The sequence below is a fragment of the Hyaena hyaena genome, unplaced genomic scaffold (assembly GCF_003009895.1).
Source record: "Hyaena hyaena isolate Hyena2069 unplaced genomic scaffold, ASM300989v1 scaffold_14, whole genome shotgun sequence".
Taxonomy (NCBI): domain Eukaryota; kingdom Metazoa; phylum Chordata; class Mammalia; order Carnivora; family Hyaenidae; genus Hyaena; species Hyaena hyaena.
In genome coordinates this window covers 1,225,391-1,238,921 of record NW_024080646.1, presented here as the reverse complement: position 1 = coordinate 1,238,921, position 13,531 = coordinate 1,225,391, and the positions used below count along the sequence as shown (strand labels likewise).

Here is a 13,531-nt window from a genome sequence, read left to right as displayed (position 1 = left end):
GTGCTGGGAAAACTGGGAAGTGTGCACCAAACACTAAGGGTAGCACAGGTACTCTGCCATCTCGCAAGCACAGCCGTGCACACGCAGGCGGGCAAGCGGACTTCTGAGCGGCACCTGGCCCCCAGATGCCAGGGCTTCCGGACAGCAACCAGAGGTGCGTGCCAGAACACTTCCGGGAGGCGTCTGGAGCCCGGGGCAAGCACTTCCGGGTGGCACGTGGCAGCGCGGGCGGCCCTCTGGCGTGTCTCGCCTGTGGTAGTCGTTCACACCACAGGAATCGGCGGAGGCTTGTGCCATGGCGTCTCGGTATGACCGGGCAATCACTGTCTTCTCCCCAGACGGACACCTTTTCCAAGTGGAATATGCCCAGGAAGCGGTGAAGAAAGGATCCACAGCGGTGAGCAATGAACTTCACCACCGCTGCGGGTGCCGCAGCCCAAGGCTCCGGTGAAGGGGGTCAGGAAGGGAGAGCCGCCCGCTTGTGAAAATTGCCTCGTTCTTTTTATTGACAGAGATGCCCTTTCTGAAATTTGAGTGGGAGGCGGCGGCGTGAAAATTGGTAGATTTCATAGGTGTGTAGCCGCTTTTGAAGCATAGCTCCAGACACAAAACTAGAGTGTGCGTTGAGGCCTGATTTTAGAAGCGCTGTTAATGCCGTGCCTGGCAATAAGGGGAGAAAAGACTTCTTCCAGCCGGTGACAGCCATCCTAAATGCACAGAAGCCACTTCCGCAGGAATTCACAGATGCGTCTAGCAGTTCCTTCGTGTGGGTGCTGATGTCTAGTGGTAATTACATTAAAAGTAGACCATGCCTGCCCCCGAAATAGGAAGAGTCAACGTAAAATTGAATCTCTTGGTGAGGAATTGGTCAAAAACGCCAACACTTGCACCTGTTAAAAGTAATTGTCCTAAATTTTTCACCTGCATATTTGGCAGTCTTTTAGAGGCTCTAAGCCCCATGAAACTCTGTTCTCTTGCCACTTTTTTGTTATTGTTCAAATAATGCTGGAATCCCTTGAGAGATTACACCCTACATTATATTTATATATCCACGTTTCTAAAAAAACTTTTAAATACTCAGGATAGCAGTAATTTTCCTGCCAAGTTTTAATGATATTTAATAATCTTCGTGATTTATAAAAATTAAAAAGGATAATCTTGTCCTGGTGATCAAAGATCTATTGCCCCAAATCTTCTAAGTTGTAACATATGAATTCAGAAGGATCCAATTTTTTGTAAATCTCTTGAATTTCCTGAGCATGTTTGTTTTGTATTTTGGAAATTGATACACTAGCTATGAGAATACACAGTGCATTTCTAAGTGTAGCAGTGTCTGTATTTTCCCCCACTTTCCATACCAATTTAGTATGGAAGGAAATAATTCACTTTTATTACAAATCTATCAAATGTAAAGTGGTAAAAAAAAATAACACTAGAAAGAGTCTTATCATTTTTAAAGTATTCTTCTATTTAATTGGGCCCTCTAGTTTTGCTTCTGTTTTATAAGTAATTTTTTTAGAATTGTAAATTTAAGAAAAGCCTGATGTAGCTTAAACCAAAAGGGTGCCATTTTGATAAAAACAAAAAGTTATGTAATCCCCAACAAGGCATGAAGCATATGGTTAGAAAATAATGCCCAAGTTTTAGAGCCTAAAATAAAGGAAGTAATGGGAGAAGACTGGGGTGTAATAAGAAGCCACATTGGCTCATTTAAAATGTTTTAAGATTGCTATAGAACTGATTGATAGTTCCTTTGTAATGAGCTGTAAAAGGGTAAGGATATAAAAATACCTATAGTGGGCATTTTTAAAGATACATTGGAAGGATGAGACAGTTTCATCTCAGGATTCTGAAATTATAATTTGCATCTTTGCATGGAGTTGTTCATTGTGTTTCCTTAAGGGTGCTATGACCTTTTATGAGGGGTAAAGTTTATGATAGCACTTATTTATTAGAATATGTCACAAAATATTCCGTCTACAAACAATCGTTGCTATGAAGACTTGTAAATAAGCCAAGGCTGACCAGTTTTGACCAGCATGTGGATGCAGTATTTTTTAGTAATACAAGAAGTTATGGGGACCGCAGTTAGAGGCCTGGGCTCTACTTCCTTCTTATTATCTTATAGCATGAAATGAGGCAAGAGGCCTGTTTTCTTTTTGCTTTAGTTCCCTTTTTTATAAATGAAAAATATGTTTGAATAACATCTTGGAGAGGTAATAGCTTTCTTCTTAGGAAAAAAAATAATAAATCCTTTACAGTGTTCCCCTGAAAAAGCTAAGATTTATTACCATTCCTTTCCCTGACCCCAAACTGTTACCAACTCCATGTTTTCTGCTTTTTCAAGTCTTAGCTTCACATTCTGGCCATCAAAGTCTTCCATCATCCTTATCCCTCTTTAATTAAAGGGGCAGCTTCATTGTTGTACCCATATGTGTTTGTACCCTTGTAGGTGAGTGGAGGAGAAAACACCTTTATTTCTGCCATACTCCCTCTTATTTATCCTTTGAGAATCTCCTTCTAGTTCATCTCCTTGATGAAGCCTTCTCTGATCCACTCCAGCCATCATGGGTCTTATTCTTTTCCTGAAGTTACAATCTTTATCTACTCTTAGGCCTCATATTCACGTTATTGTTAATTTTTTAAATGTTTATTTATTTTGAGAGAGAGCACAAGCAGAAGAAAAGCAGAGACAGAGGGAGAGAAAGAGAATCCCAAGCAGGTTCTGTGTTGTCAGCGCAGAGCTTGATGCAGGACTGGATCTCACAAACCATAAGATCATGACCAGAGCCAAAAATCAAGAGTCAGACCCTAATCGACTGAGTCGGTTACCCATGGACTCATATTCACTTTATTTTCAGGTCTATTTAATAGTCTTCACACACCAACTGGATAGTAAGGTCTTTAAGGATCTAGGTAGCCTAATTCCTCTTGCATTTGTATATATACCACATGATATATACTACAGTGAGGGGGCTAGGTAAGAAGTAAGCATTTAAGTAATATTTCTTTTGTACCAAATATTTTATGCACATTATGTAATGTTAAGGACAGAATTTAAATCCCTTTTTATATGTGTGGAAACTGATTCAGAAGCTATGATACCTTGCTGAAGGTACTGGGCTAGAAAGTGATGGAGCCCATATTCACACTTATTTTTTCTAGTTCCAAAGCCTCTGCATTGTACCATGAAATTTGTTCAATAAATAGTTGTATATTAGCCATCATTATCATGAATTTGGAAGGCAAGTATGCATCATATAAGGCAGCTAACTTCTCTAAGCTACAGTTTCTTTAATAGTAAAACAGGCAGCAAACTAGCACCTGCTTTATAGGGCTGATAATGAGTTAAGGGAATAATACATGTTAAGCATCTTGCACAGTGTCTGGTTCACAGCAGCTATTTAATAAATGGTAGCTATTATTATTTACTGTCCCTTTGTTTTCTCTTTTCCCTTCACTTTTGTCTGTGGTTCTTCTAACACGTTCATTTTTGTTGGGCACTTACATATGCCAAACATGGTGCTGGGTTTGGGGGTTTCACAATGAGTAAAATAGACTCAATCCCTGTCCTCAGAGAGTTTACCATCTAGCGGGAACATTAGATGATTAAGTGAATAGTCCTAATGAGGCCTAAATGAGTATTATAATGGGGAGAATATGGGGCAATGTGGGAACCCTAGATCTTACGGAGGTTCTCCTAAGGAAGTAGTATTGAAGTAGACACCTGAAAGATGAACGATAGCCAGGTTAAAAAGTGGAAAGAAAGAGGAGTATTTTAGACAAAGGAAATAGCATATGGAAGACCAAGCAGCAAAAGACAACAATGTTCTGTGAATTGGAAGGCATTCCAGATCACGGAAGCAATGTAAAAAAATAAAAAGAGAGAGAGAGGGAGAGACAGATAAAACTAGAAAGAAGGGCTAGATCATAGAAAGACTTTAAGAAAGTAAGAGGCGTTGAAGGGTTTTAATGTGGCTATTGTCATTCTCTAGATAATTGCTGATCTGTCCTTCTAGTAACAGACTGCGTTTGTCCAAACACAGAGGCACTCACACGACTCAGGTAGAATCATTCATAGTTTCTATCCTCCTGTACACAGTGATGAGCGTGTGACTCGAATCTAGCCAATTTAAGTCCATCCTTAGGACTTTTTTTAAACTAGGGATAGTGGTAGCTTTTTTTCTCTGGGACAACTGTTGGGATGTGTGTCCAAGATTGCCAGTGACCATCTATTTTTTTCTGTAACAGAGAAAGTTTTTGTGCATTGAGAGCAAAAGGCCAATATGCAAAGAGTAAATATTACAGTCCCTAGATCTTTCGGTTCCAAGTTCAGTTCTGTGCTGTCTCAGTTTGCTTAGTGAGAAATGGTCCTTACTAGTACAAGTTTTTAAGTGGAAAAATGCCACATTCAGATTTTCTTTTTTTTTTTCCATGTTTTTATTTTTCAGTGATTTCTCAGACTTTAATGTGGTCAGTGGATTGGATGATATCAAGACTGGAAGCAGGGAAACCACAAAAGAGTTTATGAAGTAATCCAGGTGAAAGATGATAGTTTTCACTAGGGTTGAGGCAGACATGGGAATAAGGCAGATTCTAGAGAAACTTTAGTGGCATAGTTGATACAATTTGATTATTATTTGGATAGTATTGAGGGAGAGGAGGAGAAAAGGAGGTACTGAAGAGGGAGGAGTCAAAGATGGCACCTCTGTTTTTGGATTTAACCTTTTAGAAAATGGCTCCGTCATTTTCTTAAGGAATATGAGGCTTGACTGAAGTTTGACTGAACCATTGAGGTTTGGACTTGTTGAAATTGAAATGCTTATGAGAATTATAGTAGGCAGCCTCTAAAGTGACCTCCAGTGATCCCAGAATTCAGATGTTCATGCCCTTGTGTAATTCTCTTCCCTTGGGTGTGGGCAGAATCTAGTAACTCTCTTCCAGGGAATAGGAAAGGCAAAAGTGATGGGAAGTCACTTCAGACGTTAAAAGTTACAAAGACATGGTGACCTGTGTCTTGGTTATCCTCTTTCACTTTCACTTGCTTGTTCTTCTGGCATGTGGTTGCCATTTTGAGTTGCCCTATGTAGCAAGGAATTGAGAGAAGCTTCTGTTCAAAACACAGAAGGACCTGAAATCTTTAGCCCAACGATCCTTGAGGAACTGAATCTTGTTAACAATCATGTAAGGGAGCGTGGAATTGGAGTCTCTCTTATTAGCCTTGAGATGAGTAGAGCCCTGGAGGACAACTTGAATACAGGCTGTGAGAGACTCTAAGTTAGAGGGTAAACTGTGTCCAGATTCCTGACCCACAGAGACTGAGGCATGAGTATACATAAATACACCTGTCTGGAACTCAGGAGATTGATCTGCACTGGAGACAGTAATTTTGAAGGGCATCATTTCTCTTCCCTGAGTAACATATATGTTGAAGTTCAAGCAAATGAGTATTCTTGAGTACTCCTCTTCACTTGAGAAGATGAAGCATTGACTGTAGACTTATACACTATATAGAGGATAATCTACAACCATGAGGGACCTTAATGACTTGTGTGTAGTCCATCTTGGCTGAATTCTAAGGAGAGGTGGGGTAGAAAACATGTTGCCATCAGCTGAGAGATGATGACACTATTTGCTATTGAAGGGGTTGAGAGAGAAGTGGGAATGAAATTAAGTGGTCTTTAAGACTTTAAGATAAGAGACTTTAACATATGTTTAAATTGCTGGTGACAAAAAAGCCTGTAGCGAAACTCAAGGTTTGTTTTTATATTTATTTTATTTATTTTTTACTTTTTGTTATTGAATATTTTGAACACACAAAGATATAAAGGGAATACCATAATGAACCTCTGTATACCCATTACCCAGCTTCAACAGTTATCAACATTTTACCAACCTGTTTTTTCTTTCCCCAAATTTTCCCTCTTTCTAACAGAGTGATTTTATTTGAATTTTTTATTGAGATAATTGTAGATTCACATGCAGTTGTAAGAAACAATACACAGGGATTTGGAGGCACCTGGCTGACGCAGTCAGTAGAGAATGCAGCTCTTGATCTGGGGGTCATGAGTTCGAGCCACATGTTAAGTGTAGAAATTACTTAAATAAATAACACCCCTCCCCCCACCAAAAAAGGAAAGAAAGAATACAAAGGGATACCTCATGTACTTTGCTCATTTTCTGCCAATGGTAGCATTTGCAGAACTATAGCTCAATGTCATAACCAGGTTGTTAACATTGATACAAGCCACCTATTTTATTCAGATTTCCAGTATTACTTGTACGCATTTGTGTGTATGTTAAATTCTATCAGACTTTATTGCCGGTGAACTTTCCTGTATCCACAGTCAAAATTCTTTTTTTTTTTTTTTTTTTTCTGAGAGACGTGGGCGTGGGGGGCAGAGAGAGAGGGAGGCAGAGAAAGAATCCCAAGCAGGCTCCATGCTGTCAGCACAGAGCCGTACGTGGGGCTCGATCCACAAACCGTGAGATCATGACCTGAGCTGAAATCAGGAGTTAGATGCTTAACTGACTGAGCCACCCAGGTGCCCCAACATAGTCAAGAATCTGAATAATCTGAACTCCACAAGGATTCCTTATGATGCTCTTATATAACCACCCCCACCTCCTTACCCTGCCTGCCCTGCACACCCTCCTATCCATAGCCCTCATCCCTGGCAACACTCATCTGTTCTCCGTTTCTAAAATTTTTTCATGTCAAAATATTATATAAATGCTCTTCTATAATATGAAACCTTTTGGGATTTGCTTTCCCCCCCCCCCTTTGCCCTTGTTCTAAGGTGTTATATATATAAACATGTTATCGCCCAGTAGTATTCCATGGTATGGATGTACCACAGTGTTTATTCACTTGCTGAAAAATATTTGGGTTGTTTAGAGTTTGGAGGTGTTATTTATAGATATGCTATCAACATTTATAGCAGTTTTTTTGCATAAACATAAGTTTTTATGTCTCTGGTATGAATCTCCCAACAGTGCAATTACTAGATTGTATGGTAATTACATGTTTGGTTTTATAAGAAACTGCCAAATTATTTCCCAGAGTAGCTGTATCATTTTATATCCTCACCAGCAGTGTCTGAGTAATCCAGCTTCTACACATCCTTGCCAGCATTTGGTGGTACTATTTTTTGTTTTGTTCATTCTGTTAAGTGTATAATGATATCTCATTGTATTTTTAAATTAGCAGTTAAATGGCTAATGATACCAAACAGATTTTATGTGCTCATTTGCCATTTGTGTATCATCTTTTTTTTTAAATTTTTTAATGTTTTATTTATTTCCGAGAGAGAGAGAGAGACAGCATGAGCAGGGGAGGGTCTGAGAGAGTGGGAGATACAGAATTTGAAACAGGCTCCAGGCTCTGAGCTGGCTGTCAGCACAGAGCCTGACGTGGGGCTTGAACCCACAAACCGCGAGATCAGGACCTGAGCTGAAGCCGGACACTTAACCGACTGAGCCACCCAGGCACCCCAACCATTTGTGTATCTTCTTCAGTGAAATGTCTTTCAGTCTTTTATCCATTTTCTTTTTCTTCTTTCACTTTTTTATTAAATTCCATCCAGTTAACATACATTATAGTATTAGTTTCAGGTGTAGGATTTATCACTTACCTGCAATACCTCGTGCTCATCACAAGTGCACTCCTTAATCCCCATTGCCTACTTAACAACCCCCGATCTCTCTTCCAACAACCCTGTTTGTTCTCTATAGTTAAGAGTCTGTTTTTATAGTGTCCCTCTCTTTTTTTATCCCTATGTTTTTCTGTTTTGTTTTTTAAATTACACATATGAGTGAAATGAGACAGTATTTGTCTTTCTCTGACTGACTTATTTTGCTTAGCATAGTACTCTCTAGCTCTATCCATGTCATTGCAAATGGCAGGACTTCATTCTTTATTATGGCTGAGTAATATTCCATTGTATATATATGCCATGTCTTCTTTATCTGTTCATCAGTCAATAAACACTTCCATATTTTGGCTACTATAGATAATGCTCCTATAAACATCAGAGTACATGTATCCCTTTGAATTTGTATTTTTTATTCTTTGGGTAAGTACCTAGTAGTGCTACTGCTGGATCATAGAGTAGCTGTATTTTTAACTTTCTGGGCAACCTCCATACTGTTCTCCAAAGTGGCTGCACCAGTTTGCATTCCCACCCACAGTGTAAGAGAGTTCCCCTTTCTTGGCATCCTCGCCAACACCTGGTGTTTCTTGTGTTGTTAACTTTAGCCATTTTGACAGGTGTAAGGTGATATTTCATTGTAGATTTGATTTTATATTTCCCTGATGATGAGTGATGTTGAGCATCTTTTCATGTGTCTGTTGGCCATCTGTATGTTTTCTTTGGAAAAATGTCTATTCATGTCTTCTGCTCATTTTTTAATGGGATTATTTATTTTGGAGGTGTTGAGTTTTGGTTTTTTTTTTAAATGTTTTATTTCTTTCTAGGAGAGAGAGAGAGAGAGAGAGAGACAGCGTGAGCACGGAAGGGTCAGAGGGAGAGGGAGTGACAGACTGAAACAGGCTCCAGGCTCTGAGCTGGCAGTCAGCACTGAGCCCGACGCGGGGCTCGAACCCACGAACCGCGAGATCATGACCTAAGCGAAAGTCGGACGCTTAACCGACTAAGCCACCCAGGCGCCCCGGAGGTGTTGAGTTTTTTAAGTCCTTTGTATATTTTGGATACCAGCCTTTTATCACATATGTCATTTGCAAATATCTTCTCCCATCTGAAGGTTGCCTTTCAGTTTTGTTGATTGTTTCCTTTGGTCTGCAGAAGCTTTTTATCTTGATGAAGTCCCGATAGGTTATTTTTGCTTTTGTTTCCCACCCCTCAGGAAATGTATCTAGTAAGAAGTTGCTACAGCCCATGTCAAAGAGGTTGTTGCCTCTTTTTTCCTCTAGGATTTTGATGGTTACCTGTCTCACATTTAGGTCTTTAATCCATTTTGAACTTATTTTTCTGTATGGTGTAAGAAAGTGGTCTAGTTTCATTCTTTTGCATGTTGCTGTCCAGTTTTCCCAACACTGTTTGTTGAAGAGACTGTCTTTTTCCCACTGGATGGTCTTTCCTGCTTTATGGAAGATACCAGATAGTTGTGTGTCCATTTCTGGTTTTTCTATTCTGTTCCATTGATCTATATCTCTGTTTTTGTGCCACTGCTATACCCCCTTGATCACTATAGCTTTGTAATATAACTTGAAGTCTAGAATTGTGATGCCTCCAGCTTTGCTTTGCTTTTTCAAGGTTGCTTTGGCTGTTCAGGGTCTTTTGTGATTCCATACAAATTTTAGGATTGTTTGTTTTAGCTCTATGAAAAATGCTTTTGATATTTTGATAGGGACTGCATTAAATGTGTAGATTGCTTTGGGTGGTATGGACAAATTAACAGTACTTCTTCGAGTCCATAAACATGGAGTGTCTTTCAGTTTTATCCATTTTCTAACCAGATTGGCTTTTCTACAGTTGAGTTTTAACAATTCTCTATATATTCTAGATCTAGCACTTCATCAGATATAGAGTTTGCAAATGTTTTCTCCCTGTCTATAGCTTGTCTTTTCATCCTCTTCCCATGGAATTTCATAAATCAAAAGTTTATAATTTTGATGAACCCCAATTTAACAGTTTTTCCTCTTATGGTTCTTATTATTTGGTGCCAAGTCTAAGAACCCTTTGCCTAGTTCCCAAAAATTTTCCCTGTGTTTTTTCCTAAAAGTTTATAGTTTTGCATTTTACGTTTAAATTTATGACCTATTTTGAGTTAATTTTTTAATGGACTGTGAAGTATAGGTTGAAAATCATTTCTCAGTGGAGTATTTTAAAATAAATCTCATGTAAGAAGATATTTCATAAATAAATATTTAAGTATACATCTCTAAAAAATAGTTTCTCAAAATCATTGTCACTCCTGATGAAATTGACAAAAACTCCTCAATATTTTGTAATCGTTTACATTCTGATTTTCCTTATTGCTCACAAAATATCTTTTTGTAATTGTGTTTAGATCTGAATCTAAAGTCCATGCATTGCTTATCCTTAGGTTTCTGTTTTATTCATGAATAGCATCTCCTCTTTTTTTCTGGCTTTGACTTTTTGAAGAGACTGGGTTAATTGTTCAGTAGAGCATCCCACTTTCTAGATTTGTCTGATTGCTTCCTTGCCCTCAGAGATTTTACTATTTGGAAACACAAGTATAATGAATAAATAAATAATTGTAAATGTGTTGTAAGAACAGAACAAGTTATTGTAAAGGATAATAGAGAAGGACTCATTGAGGGGCTCCTGGGTGGCTCAGTCAGTTAAGCGTCCAACTTCGGCTCAGGTCATGATCTCGCAGTTTGTGGGTTCAAGCCCCACATCGGGCTCTGTGCTGACAGCTAGTTGAGAGCCTGGAGACTGTTTCATATTCTGTGTCTCCCTCTCTCTCTGACACTCCCCTGCTCACACTGTCTCTCTCTCTCTCAGAAATAAATAAAAACATTTAAAAAATTTAAAAAAAAAAAAAAGAGAAGGACTCATTGAGATGAAATTAAAATGAAGACTTGAAATAGGAAGAGAAGCATTCCAGGCAGAGTGATTATTACATGTGAAGATTCAGAGGAGGGAAACAAAATTGTGCTTGAAAAAGTCTTGAAAAACGGTAATGTGGCTGGAGCTTGGTAAATAACAATAACATACTGTTGGATAGGTAGGCAGGAGCTAGTTCATGTCCAGCTTTATAGGCAAGACTAAAGAGTTTGAAAAGATTTTCTAAGTACTGTGGAAGGACATTCTCCTGGAGAGTAATCTTGACCCTATTGATGTTTTCAATGCTCACACTGGCAGCTTTGTGAAGTCTAGATAGGAGTGCAGGGTTGGGGTGGGAAGATGGAGAGATGGGGAGCAAAGGTAGAAAGGGGAAAGCCCATGAGGCTATGTAGTTGTGTGTGGTCCAGGCAAGAAAGGATGGTTGCTTGTACTAGAATGGTGATGGGGAACTGGTTAGCTTTTGTGGGTGAAATGGACAAAAACAAGGTAATTGATTTGAAATGGATAGTGTGAGAGGAGGAACTATAAAGGATAACAACTGGGGTTTTGGCTTAAACAGTAGAATGGATGGTGACTCATTTTCTCAGATGACTGGCTGCTAGTTTGTGATACTTTTTTAACAAGTCATCAAATAGTCTTCACAAATAGTCTTCCTGCTTTTCTAGTGTTGTTTTTAAGCTAGGTGTGGATGTTGAATTTTATCAAATGTTTTGTAGCTTTTATTGTTTATACTATTTAATTGTTTTAGTTAAGACTCTTTTAGTTTCAAGCATAAGAACCCCAACTCAGGGCACCTGGGTAGCTCAGTCCGTTGAGTTTAGCTCAAGTCATGATCTTATGGTTTGTGAGTTCCAGCCCTGTATCAGGCTCTGTGCTAACAACTCAGAGCCTGGGGCTTGCTTCAGATTCTCTGTCTCTCAAAAATAAATAAACATTTCAAAAAATGTTTAGAAAATAAAAGAAACCCAACTCATTGATTTAAGCAAAAAATTAGGAGGAATTTCAACATCATGGGTCCACTTAGACTCGAACTTTTTACAGTACTGTAAATGTATATCTCTTCCTTATGATTTTTTAATGTTTGTTTACTTTTGAGAGAGAGAAAGGGAGCACAAGTGGGGCAGTGGGTGAAGGAGGTGGGGGAAGGACAGAGGATCGAAGCAGGTTCTGCACTGAGAGCAGCGTGCCTGATGCAGGGCTTGAACTCACCCAGCCGTGAGATCACCACCTGAGCTGAAGTCAGACACTCAGCCAGCTGAATGACTCATGCACCCCATTCCTTATGATTTTCTTAATGTTTTCTTTTCTTTAGCTTGCTTTATTGTAAGAATAGAGCATATCGTATATATAACATGCAAAATATGTCTTAATCAACTGTTTTATAGTATCAGTAAGGCTGCCAGTCAACAATAGGCTATTAGTAGTTAAGTTTTGGGGAAATCAAAAGTTATACATGGATTTTCAACTGCACGAGGTGGTAAGGTTGGCACCCAACCCCTGCATTGTTCAAGGGTCAGCTGTACCAAATCAAGTAAACCTTCCCAGAGGGGTAGGGGTAAACTTTCCTTTTGGGCTCAATTATATGGCTACTAGGGTCTTAAGTAATATCCCTCGAACTGGTGTGTCTCTCTTTCTTTTTCCCTACATTCCTCTTCTCTTCCATCTCTGTGTCCATCTCTTACTTGCTCTTTATATTACTTTCACCCTCAGACATAACCTCACTAAGAATAGCTCCTAAACAGTCCTAGGCTCCAGGCTTCTAGTTGTAGGTAAAGAAAGAATTATCCTGTCTTCCAAACACTTTCAGTAAAACTTTAAGGATTTACTCTTTGACTATGCTGAGTTACATTACAGCTCCAGCTAAAGACTCCTTATTTTTCCAAGAACCATTAAAGTGCTCTTGTTATCAGAAGGGAAAAAATAACAGACCTTCACTCTCCACTGTAACATTTCTATTAAAAGATTCACTTTCAGGGCACCTGGGTGGCTCAGTCGGTTGAGCATCCAGCTTTGGCTCAGGTCATGATTTCAGGGTTTGTGGGTTTGAGCCCCGCGTGGGGCTCTGTGCTGACAGCTAGCTCAGAGCCTGGAGCCTGTTTCAGATTCTGTATTTCCCTCTCTCTCTGACCCTCCCCTGCTCATGCTGTCTCTTTCTCTCTCTCAGGAATAAATAAACATTAATAATAAATAAATAAATAAATAAAGGATTCACTTTCACTGATACTCCTAAAATTCCTGGAATGAACCATAATTGTGTATAGTATGTTACTATTTTTCTTTGTGTGTAGATTCTATTTGTGAATATCTTGTTTAGAATTTTTAACATCACTTTCCTAAGTGAAAATCATTAGTACTTCTTTATTTAGAAAATATTATATTTGCCAGATTTTAACCTTGTTATGCAGCTTTCCAAAAAAAGAATCAGTAACGTTTCCATTTTGACTTGTGCCATGGAATAATTTAAATAACACAGGAATTACCCATAACAGTAGATTAGGAAAAATTCATCCATGAACCTTTTTGGCATGACACTTGTTTTTGAAATTATTCCATGTTTGTTAGAGACTGTGTGTTCTATATTTTCTTGAGTCAGTATGGGCAGTTTTTAATTTTTCTAGTCTGCCATCCTTTTCACTCAGGTTTTCACATTGATTAACTTAGTTATAATTTTTAAATTCTTGCTTTTTCACACTTGTATATATTTTTTATGCTTTGCTCCTCTTGGCTAGATTAACTGAGACATCTCTTAATTATTCCTTTAAAAACTATCTCTTGGTATGAGTTATCAATTTAATTTTCTCCCTAATCATTAATTTCTGCTTTTTTTCTTATTTTTCCCATGAAGCTTAGCTTAAATATTTGTATTCCCTTTTTAACGTCTTGAATAAATTCTTAATTATCTTTTATATGATTTTTTTTAAATTGCTCATCAGTAACTTTTTTTTTTAATATTTTTATTTATTTCTAGGAGAGAG

General features: G+C 38.5%; 1 protein-coding gene across 1 annotated transcript in view; it reads left to right on the top strand.

Annotated features, from left to right (window-relative positions):
• The first annotated feature begins 234 nt into the window (after window positions 1-234).
• PSMA8 (proteasome 20S subunit alpha 8) overlaps window positions 235-13,531 on the top strand; it is a 50,027-nt gene continuing 36,730 nt past the window's right edge. Inside the window, exon 1 of the mRNA XM_039218013.1 lies at window positions 235-397. Within this exon, the coding sequence (XP_039073944.1) occupies window positions 296-397 (102 nt within the window). The 5' untranslated portion in view covers window positions 235-295. The remainder of the gene's footprint in view (window positions 398-13,531) is intronic.